At 30.3% G+C, this 27,651-nt stretch overlaps 1 protein-coding gene across 2 annotated transcripts in view; it reads right to left on the bottom strand.

Annotated features, from left to right (window-relative positions):
• Positions 1-7,013: 7,013 nt before the first annotated feature.
• LOC145255722 (uncharacterized) overlaps positions 7,014-27,651 on the bottom strand; it is a 492,481-nt gene continuing 471,843 nt past the window's right edge. For both annotated transcript variants that reach the window (XM_080114321.1, XM_080114322.1), the window contains 3 exons: positions 13,875-14,042; positions 11,571-11,650; positions 7,014-7,417 (listed from right to left, as the gene is read on the bottom strand). In XM_080114321.1, coding sequence (XP_079970447.1) covers positions 7,285-7,417; positions 11,571-11,650; positions 13,875-14,042 — 381 coding nt within the window. In that variant the 3' untranslated portion in view covers positions 7,014-7,284. The remainder of the gene's footprint in view (positions 7,418-11,570; positions 11,651-13,874; positions 14,043-27,651) is intronic.

Consider the following 27,651-nt stretch of genomic DNA (forward strand, 5'->3'; position numbering starts at 1 on the left):
AAGTAAGATTTGAATTCTCATATCCGAATGTCCACATGTGATGCCTTGCTCATAAATCCTGTTTAGAGTTTTAAAATTGCACAGTTTAATTGTCCAATAATTGTCCCAAAACCTGTCAACAAATAATAGTAACCAAAAGATAAAGATACAAAAGTCGACAAGCATTTTTTTTTTTGTGTGTGTGTGTGTGTGTGTGTGTGTGTGAACATCAGATTTTTCTAACGGTCAAAATATGGCGTTTTTTTTCAAGCTCTTAGAAAATGGGAGGTCAATTTGTAGCCGAAAATTGAAAATGCATAGGAGAGAGGATGAACAATACGCATAATGAGATATTTTTAGTTTTTTACTTCCCACCAGGTTAAATTAATGGATTTTGAAATATAATAGCTTTCTTAATATGATGAAAATATACCCAAGTCAAGCGATTTTCGCATAGTTGGACAATTGTACAAACAATTTCCATACAAACAATAGTAAGTGGTTATCATTCATTTTAGCTTTTTGCATTCACTATTTTGTAACAATGGAAAAAAATTTTAAAACTTGAATCTAAAAATAATTCAAAGATATTTTTTATTTTCTGTACTTTATCACTGTTTTAAATTTATCAGACAAAATCGTGTTTTCCCGTGTTTCTCACTTATATGTAACTTTGATATATGCACATTACTGTTTTAGGTAACTATTAATCAAATATGTATTGAAATAAAATAAAAAATAAGAAAAAACTGAGACGAACTTTTAAAAATATATTAAAAATGTAAACATGATTATTCATGAATTACTTTTTTCTATAAGCTCTCCACCGAGTAATGTTCCATCCAGGCAACGTCGGTTAAATGCAACTAGTATATATATGCGATATATATCGCATATATATATATATATATATATATATATATATATATATATATATATATATATATATGCGATATATATATATATATATATATATATATATATATATGCGATATATATATATATATATATATATATATATATATATATATATATATATATATATATATATGCGATATATGCGATATATATTTCGCATAGTTAAACACTTGTACTGTATACAACCATTGTTGTGGTATGCAAATAATAAAATGGTTACTAGTTTGATCTTTTAAAGTCAAGTTTTATTAATTTAGTTTTACAAATTTTTTTGTAATTGCAATAGGTACAATTTTTTTATATTTGCAATAGGTAAAATTTTTTATATTTGCAATAGGTAAAATTTTTTATAATTGCAATAGGTAAAATTTTTTTATATTTGCAATAGGTAAAATTTTTTTATAATTGCAATAGGTAAAATTTTTTTATATTTGCAATAGGTAAAATTTTTATGTAATTGCAATAGGTACAATTTTTTTATATTTGCAATAGGTAAAATTTTTTGTAATTGCAATAGGTAAAATTTTTATAATTGCAATAGGTAAAATTTTTTTTTAATTGCAATAGGTTAAAAATTTTTGTAATTGCAATAGGTAAAAATTTTTTTTGTAATTGCAATAGGTACAATTTTTTTATATTTGCAATAGGTAAAATTTTTTGTAATTGCAATAGGTAAAAATTTTTATAATTGCAATAGGTAAATTTTTTTTTTAATTGCAATAGGTAAAAACTTTTTGTAATTGCAATAGGTAAAAATTTTTTGTAATTGCAATAGGTAAATTTTTTATAATTGCAATAGGTAAAATTTTTTGTAATTGCAATAGGTAAAAATGTTTTGTAATTGCAATAGGTAAAATTGTTTGTAATTGCAATAGGTAAAAAATTTTTGCAATTGCAATAGGTAAAATTTTTATAATTGCAATAGTTAAAATTTTTTGTAATTGCAATAGGTAAAATATTTTTGTAATTGTAATAGGTAAAAAATTTTATAATTGCAATAGGTAAAATTTTTTTGTAATTGCAATAGGTAAACATTTTTGTAATTGCAATAGGTAAAATTTTTTATAATTGCAATAGGTAAAAAATTTTTGTAATTGCAATAGTTAAAATTTTTTGTAATTGCAATAGGTAAAATTTTTTTGTAATTGCAATAGGTAAAATTTTTATAATTGCAATAGGTAAAATTTTTTGTAATTGCAATAGGTAAAAATTTTTGTAATTGCAATAGGTAAAATTGTTTGTAATTGCAATAGGTAAAATATTTTTGTAATTGCAATAGGTAAAATTTTTATAATTGCAATAGGTAAAATTTTTTGTAATTGCAATAGGTAAAATTTTTTGTAATTGCAATAGGTAAAATATTTTTGTAATTGTAATAGGTAAAAAATTTTATAATTGCAATAGGTAAATTTTTTTTGTAATTGCAATAGGTAAACATTTTTGTAATTGCAATAGGTAAAATTTTTTATAATTGCAATAGGTAAAATTTTTTGTAATTGCAATAGGTAAAAGTTTTTTTGTAATTGCAATAGGTAAAATTTTTTTTGTAATTGCAATAGGTAAAAAAAATTTTTTAATTGCAATAGGTAAAATTTTTTTTATAATTGCAATAGGTAAAATATTTTTGTAATTGCAATAGGTAAAATATTTTTGTAATTGCAATAGGTAAAAGTTTTTTGTAATTGCAATAGGTAAAAATTTTTTGTAATTGCAATAGGTGAAATTTTTTTGTAATTGCAATAGGTAAAAATGTTTTGTAATTGCAATAGGTAAATTGTTTTTATAATTGCAATAGGTAAAATATTTTTGTAATTGCAATAGGTAAAAATTTTTTATAATTGCAATAGGTAAAATTCTTTGTAATTGCAATAGGTAATTTTTTGTAATTGCAATAGGTAAAAATTTTTTATAATTGCAATAGGTAAAATATTTTTGTAATTGCAATAGGTAAATTTTCTTTGTAATTTCAATAGGTAATTTTTTTTGTAATTGCAATAGGTAAAAAATTTTTATAATTGCAATAGGTAAAATTTTTTTTGTAATTGCAATAGGTAAAATATTTTTGTAATTGCAATAGGTAAATTGTTTTTGTAATTGCAATAGTTAAAATTTTTTTTGTAATGCAATAGGTAAAAAATGTTTTGTAATTGCAATAGGTAAATTGTTTTTGTAATTGCAATAGTTAAAATTTTTTTTGTAATTGCAATAGGTAAAAAATGTTTTGTAATTGCAATAGGTAAAAATCTTTTGTAATTGCAATAAGTAAAAAAAAAATTATTTCCTCTCTTTTTTTTCGGCTTTAAAATTACTTTCGCTATGAATAATGGGCGAATTATTTTTTACAGCAGAATATTTTTATTCTTCTAAAAAATTCCGACTTCATCCGACATTAGAAGAATAAAAAGTGTGTGTGTGTGTGTGTGTGTGTGTGTGTGTGTGTGTGTGTGTGTGTGTGTGTGTGTGTGTGTGTGTTAAGGGGGTGGAGAGTATGAATCTTTTTCTTCAAGTCCCTTAAACAGAGTGTATTTCGTTCTCATAATACTAAAACCAACAATGGCAAATAGTGTATTAGCGTCAATTATAAAATTTAGTTTAAACTAAATGATGAGGCAAGAAAAGACAGGTCCGTGTTTCATTTGATAGTAAAAAAGAAAGAAACCAGTAGAAGAAAAGAACAAAGAGGAAAACAAAAAAACTGAAAAGTGGTGAAAAAAACAAGGATTTTTTTAACGTACATGTATATCAGTTATTGTCATTGTTGATTTCGTATTATTATTTAGTGTCACGGTTTAGAAAATCTGAATAAATTTGGGCTTTTCATAATTGAAAATAAATGCGATTTTTATGAATAAATTTGGGCTTTTCATAATTGAAAATAAATGCGATTTTTATGAATAAATTCTTGCATGGAAATAAAAAAAATGTATAGAATAAAGTCAAAGTTTTATTTTTTTTCTTCAAATTTAATTCATTGAATTAAGTTTTATGTTTTTCATTTCATGCTTACTTTTTGTGGATGTTTTGCTTCAACGGTTTGAGCAAGCAAAAAATATCAAATACAATTGTTACATTCATTGATAAGCATAGCAGCAATAGCTGATTTAAGAATAGCTATCAACACAAATTTACCAACCTTAACCCTAACTTCTATATTCATCTGATATATATTATTGAAATGTGAATAAACAAGTTCAAATGTTTGTAGGAAATAAGGTCACAAATGCATCATTAAAGCTGGATAAAGATATTTTGGTTAGTGAGTTCGACCATGTTTGATGATGGTCTGACTGATCTCCCGAAATATCTTTGTTCTGTACTTTTATTATCAACTATATTTTGAAATAACTGTTAAAACTAAAAAAAAATACTACAAAATGTGAAGTAAAATGGTCAAAATTTACCAAAAAATATTTTAATTAATAAAAGCTCACAGGGAATATAGTTTTTTATTTTTACAAAATAAGATTTTATATAATATTACATTATAGTTAGTGAAAACAATAATATAACGAATGCTTAATAATTTTGTATATCAATCCATTAAATACCCAAAAGAAGCCTTTATATAATAAATGATTAATTAATTTTAATGAGAAAATATGATAATTGATTAATTAATTTTAATGGGAAAATATGATTTAGCTTTCGAACAATTCCGTTTAACAACAACTTTTCCAAACGAATTAGGTTTGAAACCGAGGTTCCATATATATATAAAGTCAAATAATTTTTAACTTATTTTTATATATTTCTTGAAGTAAGAATGTTCTCAGGTCATAGTTTTGTTGAAAGTAACTAGTAGTCAGTAATGTGTTCGTGTGCATAGACCTATATCTCTTTCTTTCTCTCTCATATGTACACACACACACACACACACACACACACACACACACACACACACACACACACACACATATATACTATAAAAAAAAAGCTTCTTTCTTAGAAGTACACGTCTGTGGAACTTTCTTCCGTTTGCCCGTTTGCCACCTGACTACAACTTGCATGTCTTCAAGTCCAACATAAACAAATTCCTGATAAACCGTCCCCTTAAGTAAGACACTTTATCAAATCTCCATTACTAATGATTGCCGTGATATTATCCCCATTGATTACTTTACACGCAATAACCCTTATCCCCGAGTGGCTTCCGGGCCTTGATAAGTGGTGACTACCATGTAAACAAAAAAAAAAAAAGAAAAAAGTATAAAATCAAGTTTATGTATATTCCCTGCATGTGTGTATTTTGTGTGATGTTGTAATTGCCAATTAATAAAACAACCGACCGCTGCCATTGCTTCCATTGTAAATTATGGGGAGAAAAAGTTTGATATATTTTAGAATATCAAAGGCTGAACATTTGAAATCTAAAATTCTGCTTCAAAAGCTTATTTGAAATAATTAAAAACGATAAAATCAGGCAAATATCACAATTATGCACAAACAATTTTTTTTAGGAATATCGAAGTGATGCAATATAACACTTATGGTAATGGTAACTTAATGCATTTTGAAAACGGCGTTTGCTGCATTTTGCATTCAAACCTTTTACATACATTTTCTTTGAAAAGATATTGTTTTCAAATCTACATTTAAAACTTTTTTCAATTTGTACTTATATTTATAAATTGTTTAAAGCTATTCATAGACATTGTTAAGTTTTATAAGGAAAACATTTAAAATGGTTCGATAAGGACAGAAGAAACAATAAAGGATTAACCCCAAAGTGAGATGTTCACTCCAACTCCAAATTCAACCAATTCAGCATAAAAAATTAAATAATTGCCGATTCATTTTCAAAAAGAAAACATTTTTATCTTCATCAGGATCTAATGAGACCACAGCCAATTCAATGAAACTCAAATATTTTTTTGTTTTATTATTATTTTTTAAAAATTTAAACTAAAACATTTTCTTTTGTTTTCAACAAAATTTATGGGATGTTTGATACAATTAGGAATTAAATATCACATGCTGATTAAAACAGCCAAAGTTTTTTCATATATCTCCATGCACAAAATGTGCATGCAAGGTTTATTCATAATTTCTAAAGAATAGATGCACATTGGTTAGATATTTAAACACTACACAGACACACAGACACATGAATATACACATACTTTGTTTTCATATCTAAACAAATATATACGTGTGTGTGTGTGTGTGTAAAAGATATGAAATTTGTGTGTATGTGTGCAAAAAGATATCAAATTTTGTAAGTCGTATATAATGAATGAAAATGTGCTTAATAGCAGAAGATCAGGTATATTAATAAAGTACTATTATATATTTATTACATTGACCTGCCGAGGTTTCGACTATACGGTCTCTTCAAAGTCAAATGGTTTTCTATATTCAACTAGATATGTTCATTTCATTACCATTGGTGTATGGAGACAGTATAATAGTTCAGAGATGAATATTTGGTATGCCAGTGTAAGATATATGCAATAATAATTAATTACATATGTGCGCATCATATATATGTATGCATACAAAATGGATGCAGACAGCAATTGAAAACATAATTTGAAAAAGAATTAAAATACACACACACGCACGCATATTAAAATAAAACGCTTTAACTCAAAATAAACCCAAAAGAACTTTGAAATATCAGAAACAAAATTAATAAAATTTCTGAAAGCTCCTCATCTTGTGTGTGTGTGTGTGTGGATGTTGAGCGTTGTCTTTTGTAGCATGATTACAAAATAATAAGCATGTCATAAATTTTGCATTCTACTAAATTAAAATATGTAAAGCTCTGTTTAACATAACATGTTGATCATTGAGATTAATTTTATCTGCAGTGTTTAATATATCCTGGGGATTTATAATATCAACCATTTTTTAGGCCAGATTCCTTATTTAAGACTGACAAATAAATTTAGCCTTTTTTCAGTAGCTTTTTATGTGCTCTCACAATTCGTTTCCGTTTGATATTGACTTTCTTTTCCTTCACATTTGTCATTTTCGGCTATGTCTCTGACTATCTTCAGGAATCATAATAACAATATCAGCGATAATGTTAATAGGCATTGTAATTTTCTTGTGGAATTAGTTGCCATAAAAACATTGTGAACACAGGAAGAAATGGGAATAAAAACATTGAAACATCAATTTAAGAATGTATTTATTTCATCAGTAAGCAAGAACCAAAATTCATGAGAACATATGAAAAGCTACTGAAAAAACTAAAGAATTGGTTCATTTAGAATCGCATTTGCAGAAAAGTTTGCTCTTTTCAAACATGGAATATCAGTAGATTATGGCAGATTGTTAATTCAACGTCTTCTTTCATATATAAGTTATACCATTGCTTTTTAGGGGAGCTGTGAAAAGGCAAGGGCAGCCGATCCAAAATAAGGAAGAGGGGGAGAAGAAGAATTATTTGGTTTTCAGATCATTTTGCCAAGGAGGTTTCACATTGCCTTCACCATTAACGACCACTCGAGAAGCAACGGCTTTTGGTGCAACAGGTGGAGCACTCTTTGCATCTTTCTTGGGCATCTGGGAAGCTCTGAAAGTAAAGACAAATACATGACATCAGAATTAATGAATTTAAATACACACAAGTATGACCCTAGGAAATGCCATGGTTAATTAAAACGGTTTTAATTTGATTGTTTTATCTATTAAAAGAGAAAAACCAATCTAACCTAAATTCAATAAATAAAGAAAAATTGTGTAGATTACTTTCAAAATGAAAAAAATAATATTCAATGTTATTTATCTCTCTCATTCCCTCTCTTTCTTTGTCAGCTCATGTGTCACACTTTTTCGTACCAGAGAGCAACTTATATTTCTACAAAGCCATAATGCATCCATGCATATTGTTGCCACATCTGAACTGGTGCATCTACATCTAGTCTTTCAGTCTATTAGACAGGGTCCAAAGAAAGTTTTCAATCTAATAGGTCTCACACTATCAACTAAGCTCCAACCTCTGTCCCATCACAGCAATGTTGCATCCCTGTGTCTGTTTTACAAGTAATTTAATGGAATGTGCTTTGGTGAACTCTATCATTTGTGCCCCCTCAATGTCAAACCCAACAAGCAGAAAAATCCCATTCTTTTACTGTTGAGATCCCCAGGTGCCGGAAAACCTTCTACTGTAATAGTTTCTTCCCTCAGACAGCTAGACTTTGGAATTCCAGCCCCATTTCCTGCTTCACTGACTGTATTAACAGTCAGAATATAAATATAATGTGAAACGATCCCAAATAATAGCCCCTTACATCCAAGTATCAATATTCCTTGTTTGAGGTGAAAAAGATCAAACTCTCTCAACTTTCCCTATATATCAACATGCATGAATTACACATCCAACCGTCTTTCGTCTTCATTTTTGTGTGCAAAAAAAAAAAAAAGAAAAAAAGATGGACTAGCAAGTCATTGCTTATCAAGCTTATATCATGGGGACGCTTGTCAACTTAATATTCCCATGAAACTTCCTCATATGGGGATAGTTGGTTTAATCCACCTAGGGTGAATGCTGCTGGCATACAATCCAAATGCCACTCAAGGATAAGGGCTAATGGGTTTGTTGAGAGGATTAGTAACAATGGTTGAGACAGATTGATTTGATTGTTTGAAAAGAATAGATGTACAAGAATTTGTTCACATTTGCCTTGAAAGTGATTATGTTGTAATCAACTGAGATGCAATCCCATATCAATGTGAAACCACAGGCTGATAAAAAAAGCTTTGATCATGGAAGTTCCGCTTAGTTGTTAAAAAAAAAGAAAATTATTTTCAGTGGTTGTAGAAAGATGATTTTTTTCTGTGAATATTTTAATTGGATACCATAAATTGGTGCTCTGTTGAGCACTTACCATGAAAATAATGATAGCATAGAGAAAGACTAGCAATGTTTCTTCTGTGAGAAATATGTTGTTGGGAAGAGAAGATGACATTCCCCCACTAAATTTTGAAGTGGGTTTTGTACTTTATCAAGGCAAAAAAAAAAAAGGATACTCAGCAGGCATCTCCCATTTTTTAACATATTTGACTCTTGTATGGGTTAAGAATTGCGATAGGAGTGAGATACTTTCTAGAGCAAAATGATCCAACCATTTTTCCAATGAGCTTAGCAACAGATTTGATTAAAGTCAGGAGTAAAAGTCAGTCTTAGAAACAATATCAAGGCAGAAAGCTTTCTCAAGAAGTGAGCCATTCAGTTCAATAGGGACAAAGTGAGGACCCAAGCGTTGATGGTAAAAGGAGAGAAGTTTGGTTTTAGTAACCAACCGCCTTTTTCTCCATTGTATTATGTGCTCCAGATCGAAGAGAAAGAAACAGAGAAATCTTTATCAGTAATGCTCTTCAACGTGTCGCCATAGATGATGGTAATGTCATTTGAATAAATGTCAATGAATGATATTAGAATGAGATCAGAAAGAGGTTGGGCACAGAATAGATCTTGATACTATGTGCTTCAGACTAATAATGAACTAACTTTTGAATCAAACCTATGATGGCAAGAGCTATTTCTCTAGAAACGAAGCTCCCATCAATAGATCCACCGATACTGTGTAATAGTACAGTAAGCACATCAGCTGTTTATTTTGCAGGACGAAGTCCATATTGTTTGTCACTGAGTAGATTATTCTTGCTGAGGTGGTTGACAACTTTTTAATTACTCACAAATTCAAACAATTTACTCATGGCATACAGCAAATTGATTGATTTGTATTGAGATACAGAGAACCAATCTCTAGTATGTTTGAATACTGGGCAGACTGACAAAATTTTCTAAGGCGATGAGAAGCAAAAAGATACAAAGATACACAAGTAGGTTTGTCAATAATCTGTTAGAAAAGGGGAAAATCGTGACAAAACCTCCGTTCATCATCAGTGTTGTTTGAGTGGACTAGTCATTCAACATTGTGAATATTAAAATGGCCACAAACATGAATGCTGACAAAAGGGTGAATAAAAAAGATATGGTCAATTTTCTCAGATATACTAGTAACACTGTTATTATGAGGACAACATCCCGAGGGCTTTTTATACTAAATTTTGTGTGATTCTAATCAGTAGTTGTGGAGCATATAAGTGTTTGTTAGTATTATTATTAATAATATGTTAATTTTGATCCTCTATGACACATTTGGTATCGTAAGTTATGTTAAATTTGTAGCAGTTTTATCAAATAGTTTTGAAGCCTATAAATGACCAAGAGACAAAAAATACTCAATTATAATACAAATTAAATTTAATAACAATAATGATAAATAGTAACATTTAACAGGGTTTGTGGAAATTCCATGGTCAATTTAAGAAAACCAGTTTTAATTTGATTGTTTTATCTAAGAGAAAAAGCCAATATAACTTAAATTTAATGTAACTGATACAACACGCTCTTTATCAACCTCTCCCATCTATCAACACATGTGAATTATTCCTGTTTCAACTCCTTTTCCTCTGAATATTTTTTGTCTACTGTGAGCTGCTATTGAATACTGTTGTTGCTATAGAAACAAACAAAAGCCGAACACTGGAATAGACAAATCACATATGAAAAAATCATTCCTACTAATATTATTTGCATGCAGAGTGTTTCATATGTTTAAGTGAATTTTAAAACATAGGTAAAGTGAAATTGAAAATGAATTGTTTTTCAACAATGAGTGTTTTGGATAACTTCAAATCCGAATACAATTTTGAGGATGTCATCAGCTGAAATTAATATTTGCAAGAAAGATTAAACCTCTATTTGATCAGAAAGTCGAAAAGTTTGAAGTATAAAATGCTGATGCAAGCAAATTTTGTAAGACTAATGTACATTGTTATACAGCTCAAACCGAGTTAATATAAAAAAGGTGTGCATCAAAACGAAATATTTGCAGTAAAGAAATCTATGAAAATTATCTATTTGTCTGAAGTACCAATACCTCAAGTCTCACCATAATAGAACCGAGAACAAAAGACAATCATCTTCGATTTTGGAAATTAATTGCGAAATTTTTAAAGGGTGTTTGGAGAGATAATCACTGCTCGAATAAACTAGTCTAAATAGATGATAAATAATGTGAAATATATTATTCAGAAAAAAAAATGTTTGATTTCAAACATTGAATTTTAGGTGCATTTATTATTGTTTAGCTGTCTGTGGACCTGAAGACAAAAAAGGTCAGAGAACTTTTACTTGCTCGTCTTTCAACAGTCCTATTCTTTTCTTCTTCACAAAATCACAATTACATTTGATCGCATCAACGAGATTACGTTCTCTCGCTCTTGCAAAAAAAAAAAGAAAAAAAAAAGAAAAGAAAAACGTCCTTAAGCAGTCATTTCCCGACGGTACCACAATTTGCATATCTCTCTTTTCTTTGTACTAGACAGATTCCGGGTTCGAATGAGAATGGTTCTTTTGTGAATCCTATTTTGTCAACTCTGCAGAACCATTGGATTGTTGTTCAATTCCATTACAGAAACAACACAAACGTACTTGAGATGAAGATAAAATCGAGAAGGTATAAGAAAGAGTTTGGTTGGAATCAGATGGTGATGAGGAAGAGAGTGTACCCTCTGAAAACTCTATCATGGCTATTTTTGTTTTCTTTTGACACATAACGAAAGTTACATATGCAATTTCTAGCAGTAAGTAGACTATGAAAGGGAGATAACTGAATCTGTGGCGATGTCATGCTGACAGTTACACTAAAACTTACTTCATTTCTGCTGATCTCTTTTCCATGAGTGCCCGTTTCCATGCAGGAACATTCTTATAACGTTTTTCTTCTTCTTCTTGCTGGAAAGACAAGTTTTAATTTTTTAAAGAAATATTTTTACAAATGTATCAACAAGATTACATTCTCTCGCTTTTGCTAAAAAACAAAGTGTCCTTATATGCAGTCACTTTTAATCTCGACGGTACCACAATTTGCATATCTCTCTTTTCTTTGTACTGGACAGATTCCGGCTTCGAATGAGAATGGTTCTTTTGTGAATCCTATTTTGTCAACTCTGCAAAAAATATGTTTTGAAAATCTTTAATTTTTGTTTGCATTCTTTTATGATGAGTCATCATTTATGCTTTTATTCGAACTAATGTCCTTAACGTTGCTAGTTATTTTTCAACACTTCAGCTGATGTTCACTCAGGCCTTCTTCAGGTGCACTGTTTATACACAGTGGAGTTTTTTCCTATATTCAATATTTGTTATTTGTACATAATGTATGCAGGCCATATGAATCTACTCACACACTGAGAAGTGCCCAAAACGTTTTGCACAAAAAGAAAATATGGGCGACCATATGACCATGTCAGGAATTTATAGAACCATATGTCCAGTGCAGGTGCTGAATTCAATGCCGACGATCAATTCAAATGCTCGTTTATAATCCTCCAATCATTTTGAGACATTGCATTCGAACCATGAGCCAAGTATTCCCTAGTGTGAGAAATGTGCATGCCATCATCATTGGCATTGATGTCATCAAAGTAGATATGCTGCACAATCCATGACTTCTTCCAGCAACACTGTGCTGACAATGACCTTCGTAATAAGAAAGTCTACATTAAGGCTCAACACTCACTGTGTCAAACTCTATCTCTTTATGACAAGAAGAGCCACATTCAAGCTATGTACTGTTTCAGACTTTATCTCTTCCTGTTATTCTATCAAGTCTGCTATGGCTACAGTCTTTTAGAGATGGAGGTATGTTCTTCAGAAATCTGTGTTTTCTATAAACGCATCAACATGACGATTGTGATTTTTCTAAACTAGCTTTGTTTTGCCTTATTGATTCCTTGCATGAGGCAAAACAAAACAAGTTTACAAAGAGCACAACCGCAATGTTGGTGCATTCATAGCGAATACAGCTGTCTGGAGAACATACCTTCATCTCTACATCAGATGTCCCAAGAAAACCTAAAACACATGCCTTGCCTTCACCACCGTTTCCTGCATATTAAATTACATGATAGAATGATTATTCTCACATGAATTTTTTAAAAATTCATTCACTTATATTCATATATAACATAAGATAATTCATTCACTTATATTCATATATAATATATGAATATATATATATATATATATATATATATATATATATATATATATATATATATATATATATATATATATATATATATAACATGAGATAATTGTTTTGAAGCGGATTCATGTAATGTTCCGTATGAAGTGCAGAGAGGGCTGTGGGATGTTAAAGACCATGGTTCCCGGACATTCAAATTGAGAAAGCATCCAATCAGTCAAATTATCGCCCTTTCTTATAATATTTCTCTGTACTAGAACTTATACTTGACTGTTTAGGGCATAAAATTAGGAAGTTGGCTCCAAACATCACCAAGCCCTTGCACCTCACTGCATTTGACTGTTTATATTAATTTTCTTTAATTTAAAAATCAACATAACAATAACCAGTTCATTATTTTCATCATCATATCGATTTAACATTGATTTTACATGTTGGCATGTGTTAGACAGCTTTTGGAAAATTGACTTTCAAACTAATCTATTTCTGTTCAGGTTTTTAGTTATATCTCTTCCTATCAAATCAATTCTTAGTAGTTCATTCCATGCTTTCCTTGGCCTTCTTTTGTAAGCTGAACCTGCTATCTCAACTGTTCTACATCTACTAATTTAAGAACTCTCATCCAATCTTTCAGCATGGCATCGAACCATTGAAGTCTACTCTTCTGCACACATCTCCTCATATTCTTTTTCTGAGCTCATCAAATTTAAATACACAGGCAACATCAGTGTACCTAATACACACATAGTATCTTTGAAGAAGGATGGAGGGTGAATCGGCTGAAACATAGTTGAAAATAAATAGTAATGGTGAGGATAAAGTATCTATTTAACAATATCAACTTGAGCATGTCTTTTAGAATGATCTGCACGAATGAAGATCACAATGAATCGTTTGTGAGATTAACATGTTACACTCATGATGTTACATGTTACAATCATCTGATGTTACAACATGATGTTTCAATACCTTTTTTCTTAGTTCATCATCACTCTTGGCCTTCTCTGCCAGTTGGCGTGCCAAAACATGTCTTTTCCAGGGAGGAATATCTCGTCCACCTGAGTCCTTGTCAGGGACTTGATCCAGAAAATTCTTTGGATCAAATTCTCCTTCTAACACGAGACGGTCTGCTCGATCCTGAATTAAAACAACAAAATAAATGAATAAATAAAAAATAAAAAGAGAAACATCTCAATAAGCGTTTTTGGACAAACAAAATCTTTCTTTTAAATACACCATTTACAAATCAAAAATCATATTGAAAATCAAAAATCATATTGAAAATCCAAAATGATATTTAATTTAGACTTTCCAAATTTTCTTTTGAGAATTTTCTTTCTTTTGACACTCATCGGATAAAAAAGCCTTAAATTACTATTGAATAATAATTTATAGATGTTATGAAATTGATAAAGATGTAAAAGAGAAACAGCTTCGGTTTTGAAATGTGAAATTGACAATTTATTCTTTCATCATTCTCAGCCAGTTAGATTTTGGCAAAATGAAAATAAAATAAAGTATTCCAAATTTATTTTCAAACAAACAAACAAACAAACAAAACATTTCAATTATAAAAATAATTAACAAATTATAACTCTTTTATTGATCGGACTATTGTTCTCATCTTAAGTGTTATTTGTGCAACGTTTCAATCGGTTTAGCCTTCGTTAGTTGTTGTTTGGAAAAGAAAGGAAAAAAAGTTACTAGCTCTGTAGATATTTTCATATTCTTGAAGTTAGTCTTTGTTTTATGGTTGTAGTTTCATATATGGGAAAAAATTGGTTGACAAATCGCCGAAATTTTAAGGGTGTACACAAAGACAAAACCACAGCCATAAAACAGAGGCTTACTCCAAGAATACAAAAATATCTACAGAGTCAGTAACTTTTCTCCTTTCTTTTCCAAACAACAACCAACATGTCTGAAGACAGCCAAAGGCCAAACCAACCGAAACGTTGCACAAATCAGTCCTCATCTCAAAAATTCAGAACAGTTAATAAATTATGAAAAAAATATTTTCCAAATACACTTTTTAAAAAATATATTTACCGCCACTTCTCCCCAAAAAGATTCCAATTATAAAAAATACTTGATTTGATCATTTGCATTTGTAATAAAAAGAAATTCCAAGTTTCATTTTCCTATAAAATAAAAAAAAAATGTTGGAAGTAAATTATTAATTGCCCTCCCCCTCCCCAAATCTGACCTGAACTATAATGGGTAACTGTTTGTCTATTTCCGATTTCAAATTCTGAAGCCGCCATCAAGTAGGTTGTTTCTTTTTACCAGACCCCCCCCCCCAAAAAAAACAACATTAAATCAGTAAAGGATCACCAAAACAAGAAATAAAAAATGTTAAAAATAAAGGAAATGAAAACGAAAAGTATTATATATAAACTAAAAGGTTTTTAAACAACTAAAAACAAACGGGATAATCGTTTTCTGACAACATAATATTGATTGCCGTGTGTATTTATATAAATAGATCCTTGGTTGCTACCACATGAAATGGTCATTAAGTGTTGAGGAGGATAGAAAACCAAAAAGAGTAAAGTGTGTGTTGAAAGTATTGGAACTTTGAGGATGTTTATTGTTATTCACATTCCATAGAAAGCCAACTGTCATCGGAGATAAATCAATGGTAAACTGCTCTTGTGTTACATGATAAGGGCTGTCCCCTTTTCATGTAAGTATAAAAATAGAGAGATTTAGTTAAATGTAAAAATGAAATAGAATAGACGAAATTCGAACCTCGTAATTTAGGTTTAGAAATAGATTACGAGAGAGAATTAGCAAATAGAATGTAAAAAACAAACCATTGTTTAGCTTAGAGATAAAATAGTTTTAAGAAAAGAATGTGCATTGTCAATTCTGTTATGAAATTCAATTGAAGAATGCAACTATAAAATAATTTAATAAACATGTTTTTAACATATTGGAAATATAGGTTACTGGGAATATAGGTTAAAATTCCTTTTGTAAACAAAGGAAAAAGTTTTGGACACGCATTTCCAGAACACGTGAAAGAAGACACATGTTTTAACATGTGTATGACGTCATGGAAAATGGGAAGTTCTCGATATAGTTAGAAACTTTAGAGTTAAGCAGGGAGAGTCTGAGAGAGAGTCTGAGGACGACAGACGACAGTCTGGAGTCCAGAGATGAGAGTCGAACGTCTGGAAGCGAGACGGTCACCTTTGAAACATAGAATGTAAAACTTTGAATTCCTGACTAAGAAAACCACGACCGGTCGGAGAAGAAATAAACCCATCGTGTGTTTTTATAAACGTCATCTTTGTGTTGTAATTCTACCAAAAGGTAAAGTGAAAATTGTCATTATATGTCTTATATATCATGTGTTTTAAAATGTCTTTACATATACAATGTCTCGACATCTCATATCTACAATGTGAACACTAAGACTGTCTCAACACTACCTCCTCACTAACACTTCTAAGTATGAACATTTTATATATATGAATCTCTTCATAACACGAACACAGAACGCAACATCTTTCTTAATAAAAGACTCTAAGACTCACACTTAATAAGACTTAATAACAATTCATAACAACGAAAAATAACAACAAAAAGAAGAAAAAGAATAATAATAATAATAATAATAATAATAATAATAATAATAATATAACACTTGTAATAATGCAAAAATTATTTACAACAGTTATAAAAAAAGATGAAGAGTACCGAATTTGCCATAACTCAAACTTCAGGAAACAATCTCTGATTATGACTCATGTAAGAACTCCTAGTGAGTAAATAGAATGATTTGAGGTTGATATGATTTTCTGCGTTTGCAATGTCCATACAGACGCACGTGAGATAGCATAAAATGTGTTTGTATTTGGTAATAAAATAAATGTTCCACGAGAAGTAAGGAGATGAAGCTTTATAATGCCGTTTATAAATTATAATATATATTTTATAATGCGGTTTATTATATATATATATATATACATATATATATATATATATATATATATATATATATATATATATATATATGCTGTTTATAAAAGAAGTAGGAAGACAAAGCTTTATGGTGCAGATAATCATAAACATCCTCATTTGCACCCTCATCACTTAAGTCTTAGTCTTTTGAAATATTGATCTAAACACAGCTATTTGTAAGGTTAATTTGCATAACTAAACTCAAGGCTAATTTGCATAACTTAATCAAGTTATAATAAATTCATAAGTTATTCATTTGTAATTTTATTATCCTATTTTTCAATACATATGCAATATTTTTATCGATATTGAAATAATTAAAATGATTATTAAAAAAAATGATAAATTACCAAAACCGTTCTTAAAATGTTATGTTCATTCATTTTCAAAGGAGGTAATATAAATGAAAACAATGATTTTAAAAATTACAATAGGTTTATATTAAAAGTATGCAATGTTAGTTATACATTTAAAAAGAATACTTAGAGCTAGATTAATAGCCACAAGATGGTGGGTACATTTTTAATGAATTAAATCTTAGATTTTTATTCTTCACTTGTGTCAATTGTTTTAACATTATTCCAATTACAAGAAATTTGCCTGAAATATAAAACGAAATTATAATTTTCAATTTATTTTTTAATATAAAGTATTAATATTCTTATTTACTTAAAGTAAATTCACTGATTTGAAAATCAATAAATTTACTTAAATAAATAAGAATGAGAATTGAAAAAATAGATGAATATGAATATTTAGGATTGCTTGAAAACTGATTAATTTTTAATAATCTCTTAAGAGGTTCTTCTTTCAACAGATATTTATCAGAGGAGTGTTATTGGAATTGAACATGAAAAAATATATATTCGTTGTAATTCTCACAATGTTCATAACAGATTCAAAAAAAGCAAATTCCTTTTTATTTACAGAACAAAGGAAATACCAATCGTCTCCAAAACTTTGGAATGAAAAGGTGATCATGCATAACTGAAGATGTCAACACAATCAGCACTATTGAGTTTATGCTGGCCAATTTTTGAATGACTAAATAATTTATTTTTTCAGGAACCTCATTGTTTCAAAAAGATTTCATGAAATATATAATATATAATTTGTTTTGTTGTTCTATCCAATTCCACTTAAATTTTAAAGTTATTCCTCTGACGAATATTAGTCGAAAGAAGACTTTGAAAGGAGATTGAGATAAACCTGACTTTATTAACGATTTTTACCTTTAAAGCCAGATCATAATCAGATGATTACAAAATTCGATTTCAATTCTCTTTTTAATTCTTATGCATCAGCAGTATCATGCAGAGGTCTGGTGATGTCCAGGACTAAATTCTTGATTGTATGCCCCAAAGACTCAAGTACAAGTCCTAGTACTGAGAAATATTATCAAAAAGAAAGATAGTTTGAATATGGTTAGATGCACCCTCAATTTGGATCCCCGAGTACACCACACCTTTCTAACTCCTCACACCACTCTTCATTAATTAGTTTTATCATGAAAAAAAATGGCTTTTACAACATAAAAAATTAGGTATTTATTTTGTTTCCAAAGTGAGAAATGTGATACAAGAGTAGAAAAATTTGATTGAAAAGTCAGCGATTAAGAGTAGGAGCGCTCTGACTTTTCAAATGATACCTGGGAAGCCCCGTCAGTATGGCGACTAGCAATAAGCTAACCTCTTTTCAAAGAGAGAATGCAAAGCCTTGGCGGGTGGACATTTTAGAACTGCGCAGGAGAAATGGTCTGTTGATTTTAGAGCCGAAGAAATAAAATCCCTGGCAGCCTAATTCATTTGATGAAACTCATCCCAATTTTTTCTTGGCACATTTTTTTTTTTATTCCTTAAAAAAATAAATCCTCAAAAAATATTCAACAACCAAAACAATTATTAAAAGAAATGCAAATTCACCAAAATTAAATAATTATGTAAAGAGTTGAAATTGCCATACAATTTAGACGTTGATAGAGCAAAATGTCTTCGAATACTATTTCTGATTAAATAAATCCACTTGTAAATTTTTCTTCAGATTAACAAGAACTGAATCTTTTATTTATGTGAAACCGATCTTGCCGGAAACAAATGAACTTTTCTTTGTTAAATCATGAAAGCAATGGCAGATTTTTTCAGATGTTGAAGAAATTGAATAATTTTTAGAAATTAAAATAATCTCTTTTTGATTTAAATGAATAAAAGCGAAAATTGTTTTTCATGTATCATAACCTATATTATGATCACAATGTCTCACTGTTATTTAAATAATCTTTTGAAATATTGTACATATATATATAGTAGAGAGTAAACACGGCTATTTGCATGGCTAATTTTCATAAGTAAACTAATGACTAATTTGCATAACCTAAACAATCTATTCATTTTTTATGCTATTTATTTGTGATTTTATTGTCCTATTTTTCTTATATACATGCAATATTTTTATCAATAAAAAAATAATTATTTAAAGTGATTAATTAAAAATGGATAAATTAGCAAACTTTTCTTCAATAATATGGCCATTAATTTTTAAGGTAGGTAAAATCAAAATGTTCAAAATGTGGCAAAGAAATAACTTTTAGTTTGAGTAATAAATTATTTACTTTTGTTTTTAAACAATGAAAACATATTTCTAACTTTTGATGCTTCTTTCAGCGTCTGTCACGCTTTTATTCAACTTCTTTTCAGTAAAATTGGCGAAAAATGAAACATGAGTACTTCAGTTACCATGTAGGGAAAGTGGGGGGGGGGGGTTAGAAATTTACACAAAAAACAACGTAATTCCCAACACTTGTCCAAGTTTGTCTTTAATTTGTTGCATGATTGGTGCATTTATTACAATTCTAAAGTCCAGGAATCTTATTTGAAATCGGGAATGAACCAGTGTCTGATAATGTTAACATAGACATCTTTTTCGTGCAGAAGTGAATAATAGTAAGTCCTGGGGGAGATCATAATGGCGACTAAGGAGAATGTAGATCAAAATGATATGATAAATGCCACCACTCCACGGAGAATTAGTTAAGCTTTTCGAATCCACTTCTGTAAGACAGTTTTGCAGTCTCTGCATCATTCGAGTAGTAATTGAACAAGTGATAAAATCACATGATATGGAAATTGAATGAATCTTATTTGAAATGCGGCCAATGGTTCCTATAAAAAGCTCTGTTCATCCATTAGTCTATCATATTTACATTCGAAATAGCACGTTTATGAGTCTGTCATGCTTAAATTTGAAATAAAATTTTCATTGCTAAATGATAGAATGGACACATCTTAAAAAGTACTAATTCTGAGTCTCCATACTTTTTTCTTAGCATTATTTCAAAAAGTAAAAATGCTTCATTTTTTGGGGGTTGGAAATAGAGTCAGTGGAAGTACCTAACTTAATAAAATTAGGTAAAGCAAAATGAATATAAATTACTTCTATTGTTTAAATTCACTTTTGATTATTTTATCTTTACACAAATGTCTTTTTAATGGTTTTTAATTGTGCTTATATACATAGACATTATAATAATTTGAAAAACGGGTTCTGTGATATGAGCATCTTATCAAATTATTGCCCTCCCCCGCAAATGCTAGGTCACGTGATATTTTTTTTTGGTGGCTGTTGAAACAGTATACTTTCTCATAAAATCGGCTGTTTTTAAGGAAAAAACATGCAATCTTTCCCTATTGTCACATAGACATAGAGTCATATTATTTGAATTATGAGGATGGGTCTCCTTGCTGCTTCGGTTGCTTGGAGACTTGGGTAGAAAGTACAAGTCAAGAATCCATTCCTGATAATCAGCCCGACAGGTGGGTTAGGCCATTTATATGACTCCTATCTGTTGGACTGAGGTACGCCATCTGGGTAAACCTAGGAAGTTCACCCTCCCAGACTTTGCCAACCAGCTTTCAGGTGGGGCAAGTTTATTGCTTGTTGCTCGAGGCTCCCCAACTGGAAAATGCTGACGGGGGGGGGGGGATTTCAGATTCAAATGAACAGCTACATCAGGAATTGGAATATAGTCTACTAAAGCCTGATTGTCACAGCTGGTGAATTTCAAAAATGCAATCTGGACGCAAGGACACTTTACAAGAACGATATGCACTAAAATTCTGTTTAAAACTTGGAAAAAATGTCACAGATGGAATGCTACAGACTACTTTTGGACCATCTTGCATGAATTAAGCATCAGTTTTTGAGTGGCATAAGAGATTTAAGGCAGGCAAAGAGTCTGTGAGGGATGATGAGAGGTGTGGGAGGAATAAAGAAGTCAGAACACAAAAAGTTGATCGGCCAAATAAAGAATTTCATTGAAAAGGACCGTTATGTGTCAATAGAGACAATAGGTGCACGGTTTGATATCAGTGTGGGAACTGTACACACAATAATTTGTGAGGAATTGAAGATGCGGAAGATTTGCGCAAAGTTTGTCCCACGGGTGCTCAGAGAAGATCAGAAAGAAAGACATTGTCATGACAGCAGAGAGATAGCCGAGCTGATCAATTCAGATCTCACAGGTCCTGATGCTCTGGTGAGCTGCAATTAAAGCTGGATCTACTACAATAACCCAAAGACCAAGAGACAGAGTTCCCAGTGGAAGTATGCTGGCTCTCCCAGACCCAAGAAGGTCAAACAGAGCAAATCCAACCAGAAACTTATGATGATCCATTTTTTTTGACAGCACGAGCATGATCTACATGCACTGGGTTCCAAATAAACAGAGCATCAACAAAGAATACTATGTTGAGGTTTTAAGGGAGTTCAGGAAGAGATTCAGTCAGAAAAAGCCAGCACTCTTCAAATCAAGTCAGTGGCATTTCAGTCAGGACAATGCATCAGTCCACAACTCCATCTTTGTTGGAGATTATTTGATCAAGATGGGCATTAACGCAGTTCCTCACCCTCCTTATAGTCCAGACCTTGCTCCCTGTGACTTTTGGTTATTTCCTAAACTCAAGGAAAACCTTAGAAGCTGTTGTTATGAGACAATTGAGGAAATGAAAGAGGCTGTGATGAGGGTCATTGGCACGCTCACACAAGAGGACTTTCAAGGGGCCTCCCAGAAGTTGTTGAAACGGTACAACAAGTGCATTGCAGCCGGAGGAGATAACTTTGAAAGGGATTAGAGTTTCATGTGTGTACTAGCAATAATAAAAGTGCCCATACAAAAAATGTCTGGAAACTTATTGAAGGATCCTTGTATGTCACAATATTAACACCCTAGATCCGACCTATTAAGTTTTAGTTAGAAAAATCTCAAATGAAAATATACCGCCTCCATGTACTATTATGTGAATTTAATTCTGTGATTCTTTTTCTTATATATGAATGTGTAAAAACCGACATTATTTTTCCATCAGTCTAAGGATGACGAATTTACAAAAATTCCAGTTGAAACATGTCATGACATGTTTGTGTAATAAAACTGTATGTATGTATGTATGTATGTACAGCATAATCACATTGACACACCAGTTTATTAAAGTTAAGCAATGATGAGCCTGGCAGGTATCAGATGATTGATCATTTGGAAATAGCAGGCGCTGTATGTGTTTTCCGCTTATCTTGGCATTGTTTCCAGTTGTCCTGAAATTTCTACTTGCCACTGGCATTTAACAGTATGGAATCTGGAGAGAAACTCTTTTGTGTGAAAGTGGCTGCGAGGTAGAGAAGAAATTATCTCCCACTAGATTACAAAGTGGTTTTTGTACTTTGCCAAAGCAAGAAAAAGTGTGGTGACTGAAATCTCTCCAGATGTGACAGCAGTAATCTATCTTTGGACAAAGCCATTATTCTATTAACATTTTGATTTTCATTGAAATTGATTCCTTTGTTTTGCATGAAAGCTGCCATAAATTTATGTGAAACTGTTTTATGCAGGTAAAATTCGTTTTTTTTTTTTCTTTTATCCAATTCAATATTTATTTGGAAAAAAAAAAAATAAGACAATCATGCTTCAGTCGCCATGTAAGGAAAGTGTGGTAGAAATTTACACAGAAGAGGATGCACCTGTCACATTTTGCCTTAAAATGCTGTTGGCGCATCTGCTACATTTTTTGCAAGGCAATTCAAATCTTGATTGAGAAAGTGATCCTTCAATTGAGATTGGAGGTGAAATAGTTTCTGGTGATGTTTACAAAACCTTGTGTAAACCTCTTTCTGGCACAAGAGTGAATAGTAGGTCTTAAAGAACATGATAATGGCCATTGACAAGATTGTAGGCCAAAATAAGATCACTGTGTAAATGTTGATGCTTCAGGGATAAACGGTTAAGCTTTTATAGTTCCTGCACCATTCGAATAGTCAATTGTTGAAATCTCTTCAGATGATGGACATTATGTATTAATTATTGAACAGAAGTCATACTCTATTCCTAGTTCATTCTGTCAATCTCTTATTCTGTTACTCTGTCAATCTCTTATTCTGTTACTCTGTCAATCTCTTATTCTGTTACTCTGTCAATTTATGTTAGTCCATTATCTCGTAAATCCGTTATTTTGTGATTTTCTCAAAATTCATTTTACTAGTTTTTCACAAAATTTTACATAACCATGAATGAAGAAAGCTGACTGAACCCAATTTTTTTAGGAAATTGTTGTCTCACCAGAAACGACAATTTCTTTACCAATATCTAAATCGTCTTTTATAAGGGTTTAATGAAAATAAAACAAAGTTAGGATTAAGAGTTATTTATATGAAACACTGAAATATTTGCTTTATTTCCTGGAATGACAAAAAAATGACTTCCAAATTCAAAAAATTGGGAATTTTCTTAAAAGTATCTAAGAGTACATGCATTATTTTTCCACCAAAATTCGAGAAAAATTGTGATTAATGGTAGTTTTCATTATTCAAACAATGGGGGCTATACATGCTTCGCTTGTTTTTTATGTGGCTTTAACTAAAAAAAGAAATATATTATATGATATTATAATTAGATTCACTTTGCAAAATTCATTAATTGAAACCAAAATTTTAAATAATGAACATTTCGTTCATACGTTTCTTGTAAATACAATGCTAAAACTTTCAAATTTATTCATATAAATAAATTAACATTTTAGTCATTTTGATACAACTTTATTCATCTTTGAAATAAAACCTTATCAAATTAAAAGCAAGAAAAAAATCAATTCTCCTGAGTGATGGGGTGTGAGAAGGGGCTTTTTTTACTTAAAATTTAGTTGTTGAAAATCAAGTCAGTCTCCTAAAGTCTACAAAGGAACATTTAAATACAAATGCAAGATATGCGCCCCCCCAAAAAAAAAACAATGAATTTAAAAACAATAACAAATAATATGGTATCATTAACGAGAGAGAGAGAGAGAGAGAGAGAGAGAGAGAGAGAGAGAGAGTAAGTCAGCCAGCCAACGACTTACCCTTTCCTTCTCGCTTATGCTTGTCAGTAAGAATTCTAGTGAATGATGTATGCTTGATTTCAAAAAAACGTTTATAAAATCACTTTAATTAATTACTGATAAAATCGATTGCATATATATATATATATATATATATATATATATATATATATATATATATATATATATATATATATCATTAGATATTATTTTACGTGCATAAAAGTATACTTATGGACATGCATGTTTCTAGCTTTTAGTCGTCGTCAGCATAGGTTAGGATCGAACTCATGACACCAGTATCCGCCGTCTAATACTGTATAACTAACCCGACGATCAATCACCACTTGAACGCATGATTTTTTATCGCCCTTTTCATCGTTTCAAAGTTGTTAATATCGCTAAAAAACGCCAGCAACTAATAAAATTAGAAATGAATACTACTAAATATTAATTTATTATGAACTGTTTAAAAATGGTTATACAGATTAATCAATCAAATAACCATCTATAGATCGTTTGTCTCTACTATATATAGTATTCTAAAACGCTAGGTTGTATTATTAATCTAGATAACAGCAACTCGTTTTATGGTAATATAGGAGTGATAAAAAATATTTATTCATTTGGCCATTCAGCTGGCCTTTCAATATGAAGAGTGTTGTCTAGTGTAGAATTTATTAGGTCCTAAGGAAAAAATTTATTTCATCAAATTAACCAAAGTTAATAGATGCAATTACTCAATGCTAAATATCATTTTGAGTATTTGTAGCAAGTGTTTTCTTTGCTCATTCGATGTAATTCTATACAATTTTGAGCGATTTACAAAGCTATAATTATCAGGGCATCAAAGTGTTGCTTTTAGTTCCTAGAAGTAAGCAGATTGCATCTTAGACAGATCGGCTCAATTTAGAAAAACAAGGACAAATCTATTTGAAAAATGTCCATTTAATCTCACATTTTACAGTGAAAACGCCATTTCAAATTTCAACATGAGAGACGAACAGACGGAACCATCTACAAATAACTAGTAGGACCAGTGTCCTAGCGTTGCCTTGGGGAAGGGGAATATAAAATAATGATTTAACTATAAAAATAAATATTAGATTATCACCTCTGAAAAACTTACTGTAAGTTATAGGATTTAAATTGTCATAAAAAAAAATAATGCCCCACCGCCAGAAATAAGATTTAAACATAACACTAAGTTCGTGTGGCAAAGAAACAACGTCGATAGGCATCTCCCCTGCTAAAAATAAGGTTAATAAATTCTATCAAATATTAATAGGTTTAACGCAAATAGGTCACAAATCAATATGTAAAGAAAAAAAGCAATGTTTTTGACGAATATTCCAAAATGTATTTACTTTAAAGCATATTTTCTGTAATACAAAATATTTACCAAATAATTTGTGTTAATTAGTTGCGATTTTTTTTTTGTTCAGATTAATTGAAAGTTGTTATTTTGTCACATGAACTATTTTGTGCTTTTTTAGAAATAGGTATCAAGAAATTTGCAGTCGTGATTATAGCTAAAACTTAGGTTAGGGTTAGTTTAAAAATGAACAAAAACAGTTTGGTTCGTATTATGTTGATAGCTCAGTGAAATTTGTTAATGTTGTAAGTACACAAAATGTAAGAATATTTTCATGAAACACGTGAAACTGCTGTAGGTGATGAGTGGAAAAGATTAGCATATGAAGTGGTCAGTTCATTTTTTATGATTTCTAAAGTTTCACAGAAAAAATCGACTTTATTTTATTATATATTTTATATCGACTTTATTTTATATCGACTTTATTTTATTATATTCGTCCCAGTACTGGTGTAAGTAATATATATAGCATTAGTTTAAAATTAAAATTTTTGTTTTTTTTTTATGTTGGGTGGGGGGTTATGGTACCGTTTCTGTGAAACTGTAAAATGTAAATGGTGAAGTTTACAAAAAATAATTATTTCTCACAGTGTTACCGAAAATATTCCATAATTCACAAGTTCAATAGTTTAGGAATTTACCAAAAACATACATATTATTGATGTGCATACTGATTAATGTTTTAGAAATGTATTACTTCATATTTTAAAAATGTATTACTTCATATAACCCCAAATTTGATGTAGAACAATTCTTTGTTTTATTGAATATTTTGTATTTAACTTATTTCAAATTATTTGGGGGTGGGGGCAATGCAAGTTTGTGTGAATGACATCATGAAGCTAAAAGTTAAAAAAAAATAATAATATTAGGGATGTGCTCACGTTACTTATCAGGTTGCCGACAATATATATTGCAGAATTCATAATGATCGATTAAAAAAATGTAAAAAATAAAAAAAAGTTATATATATTCACCCTATAAATGTTAAATAAAAAAATAAGATACCCATGTTACCTAGCATATATATTCCCAAATTTATGATAATAAGTTCATTAGTTTAAGATTACCCTCTCTCTCTCTCTCTCTCTCTCTCTCTCTCTATATATATATATATATATATATATATATATATATATATATATATATATATATATATATATATATATATCAGGGGCGGAGATGGGACTAGTGCCACTCGTGCCCGGCACGACCAATAATTCGGTTAATCTTATTCAAAATGGATTAAAAAATCATCCATTAATTTCAAGCAAACATACTTAGTCTGATCTCAATTAAATTACATATCTATTCAAGTTTCGATAACTAAGTAGCAAAAAATTCATAAATATATCTGGGAATAATACAAGGATGCTGTTTTGAACGGGTTGTCTTTGTCCGGCCACCACCAGATTCATTGAAAACTCCACAACAGCGGCTATGATGTTGAACGTCCGTAATTCGTGCCAAGCCAAACCTTTACTCGTAATAATCATAATGTTAGAGAAATCCAGATTTTTCTGTAATCATCCGCAAAGTGAAGCGCACTTATAGTGCCTAAAATATTTAGCACGATCGAGCCTACTGATGTCTGTTTTAGGAAGAGGATAAGGGACCGAGAGAGAGAGGGGGGGGAGAGAGATCTCTAGACACATACATACGCATAAACACATGAAGAACGATTACTACTACTGTTGCAATATGTAGTAGCACGAATAGTTCTGTGTAAACATAACCACGCATGTATATCAGATTGTAAATAAATATCAGTGATGAAGTTATTGTTTCATTAATTAATAAAGAACAGGTTTTGAATAAGAGTGAATTTGTTTTTTTGAGGAATTTTTTTTTCATGAATTTTGAATCATAGAAATCTACGAAAAATACGGGTTTTAAGTCATTTTATATTAATACTAAGAAATCCGTCAATCCAATAAACCTTCGTAGAATTCCGTAGTGATACGTAAATACTTTGTAATTTTTTTTCATAAAAACCCTGTATGTAACTTTTCTTGCTGCATCCATCATTTCACAGCTATTTAAA

The sequence above is a fragment of the Euprymna scolopes genome, chromosome 31, assembly GCF_053919585.1.
Source record: "Euprymna scolopes isolate OS-2025 chromosome 31, ASM5391958v1, whole genome shotgun sequence".
NCBI classification, from domain to species: domain Eukaryota; kingdom Metazoa; phylum Mollusca; class Cephalopoda; order Sepiida; family Sepiolidae; genus Euprymna; species Euprymna scolopes.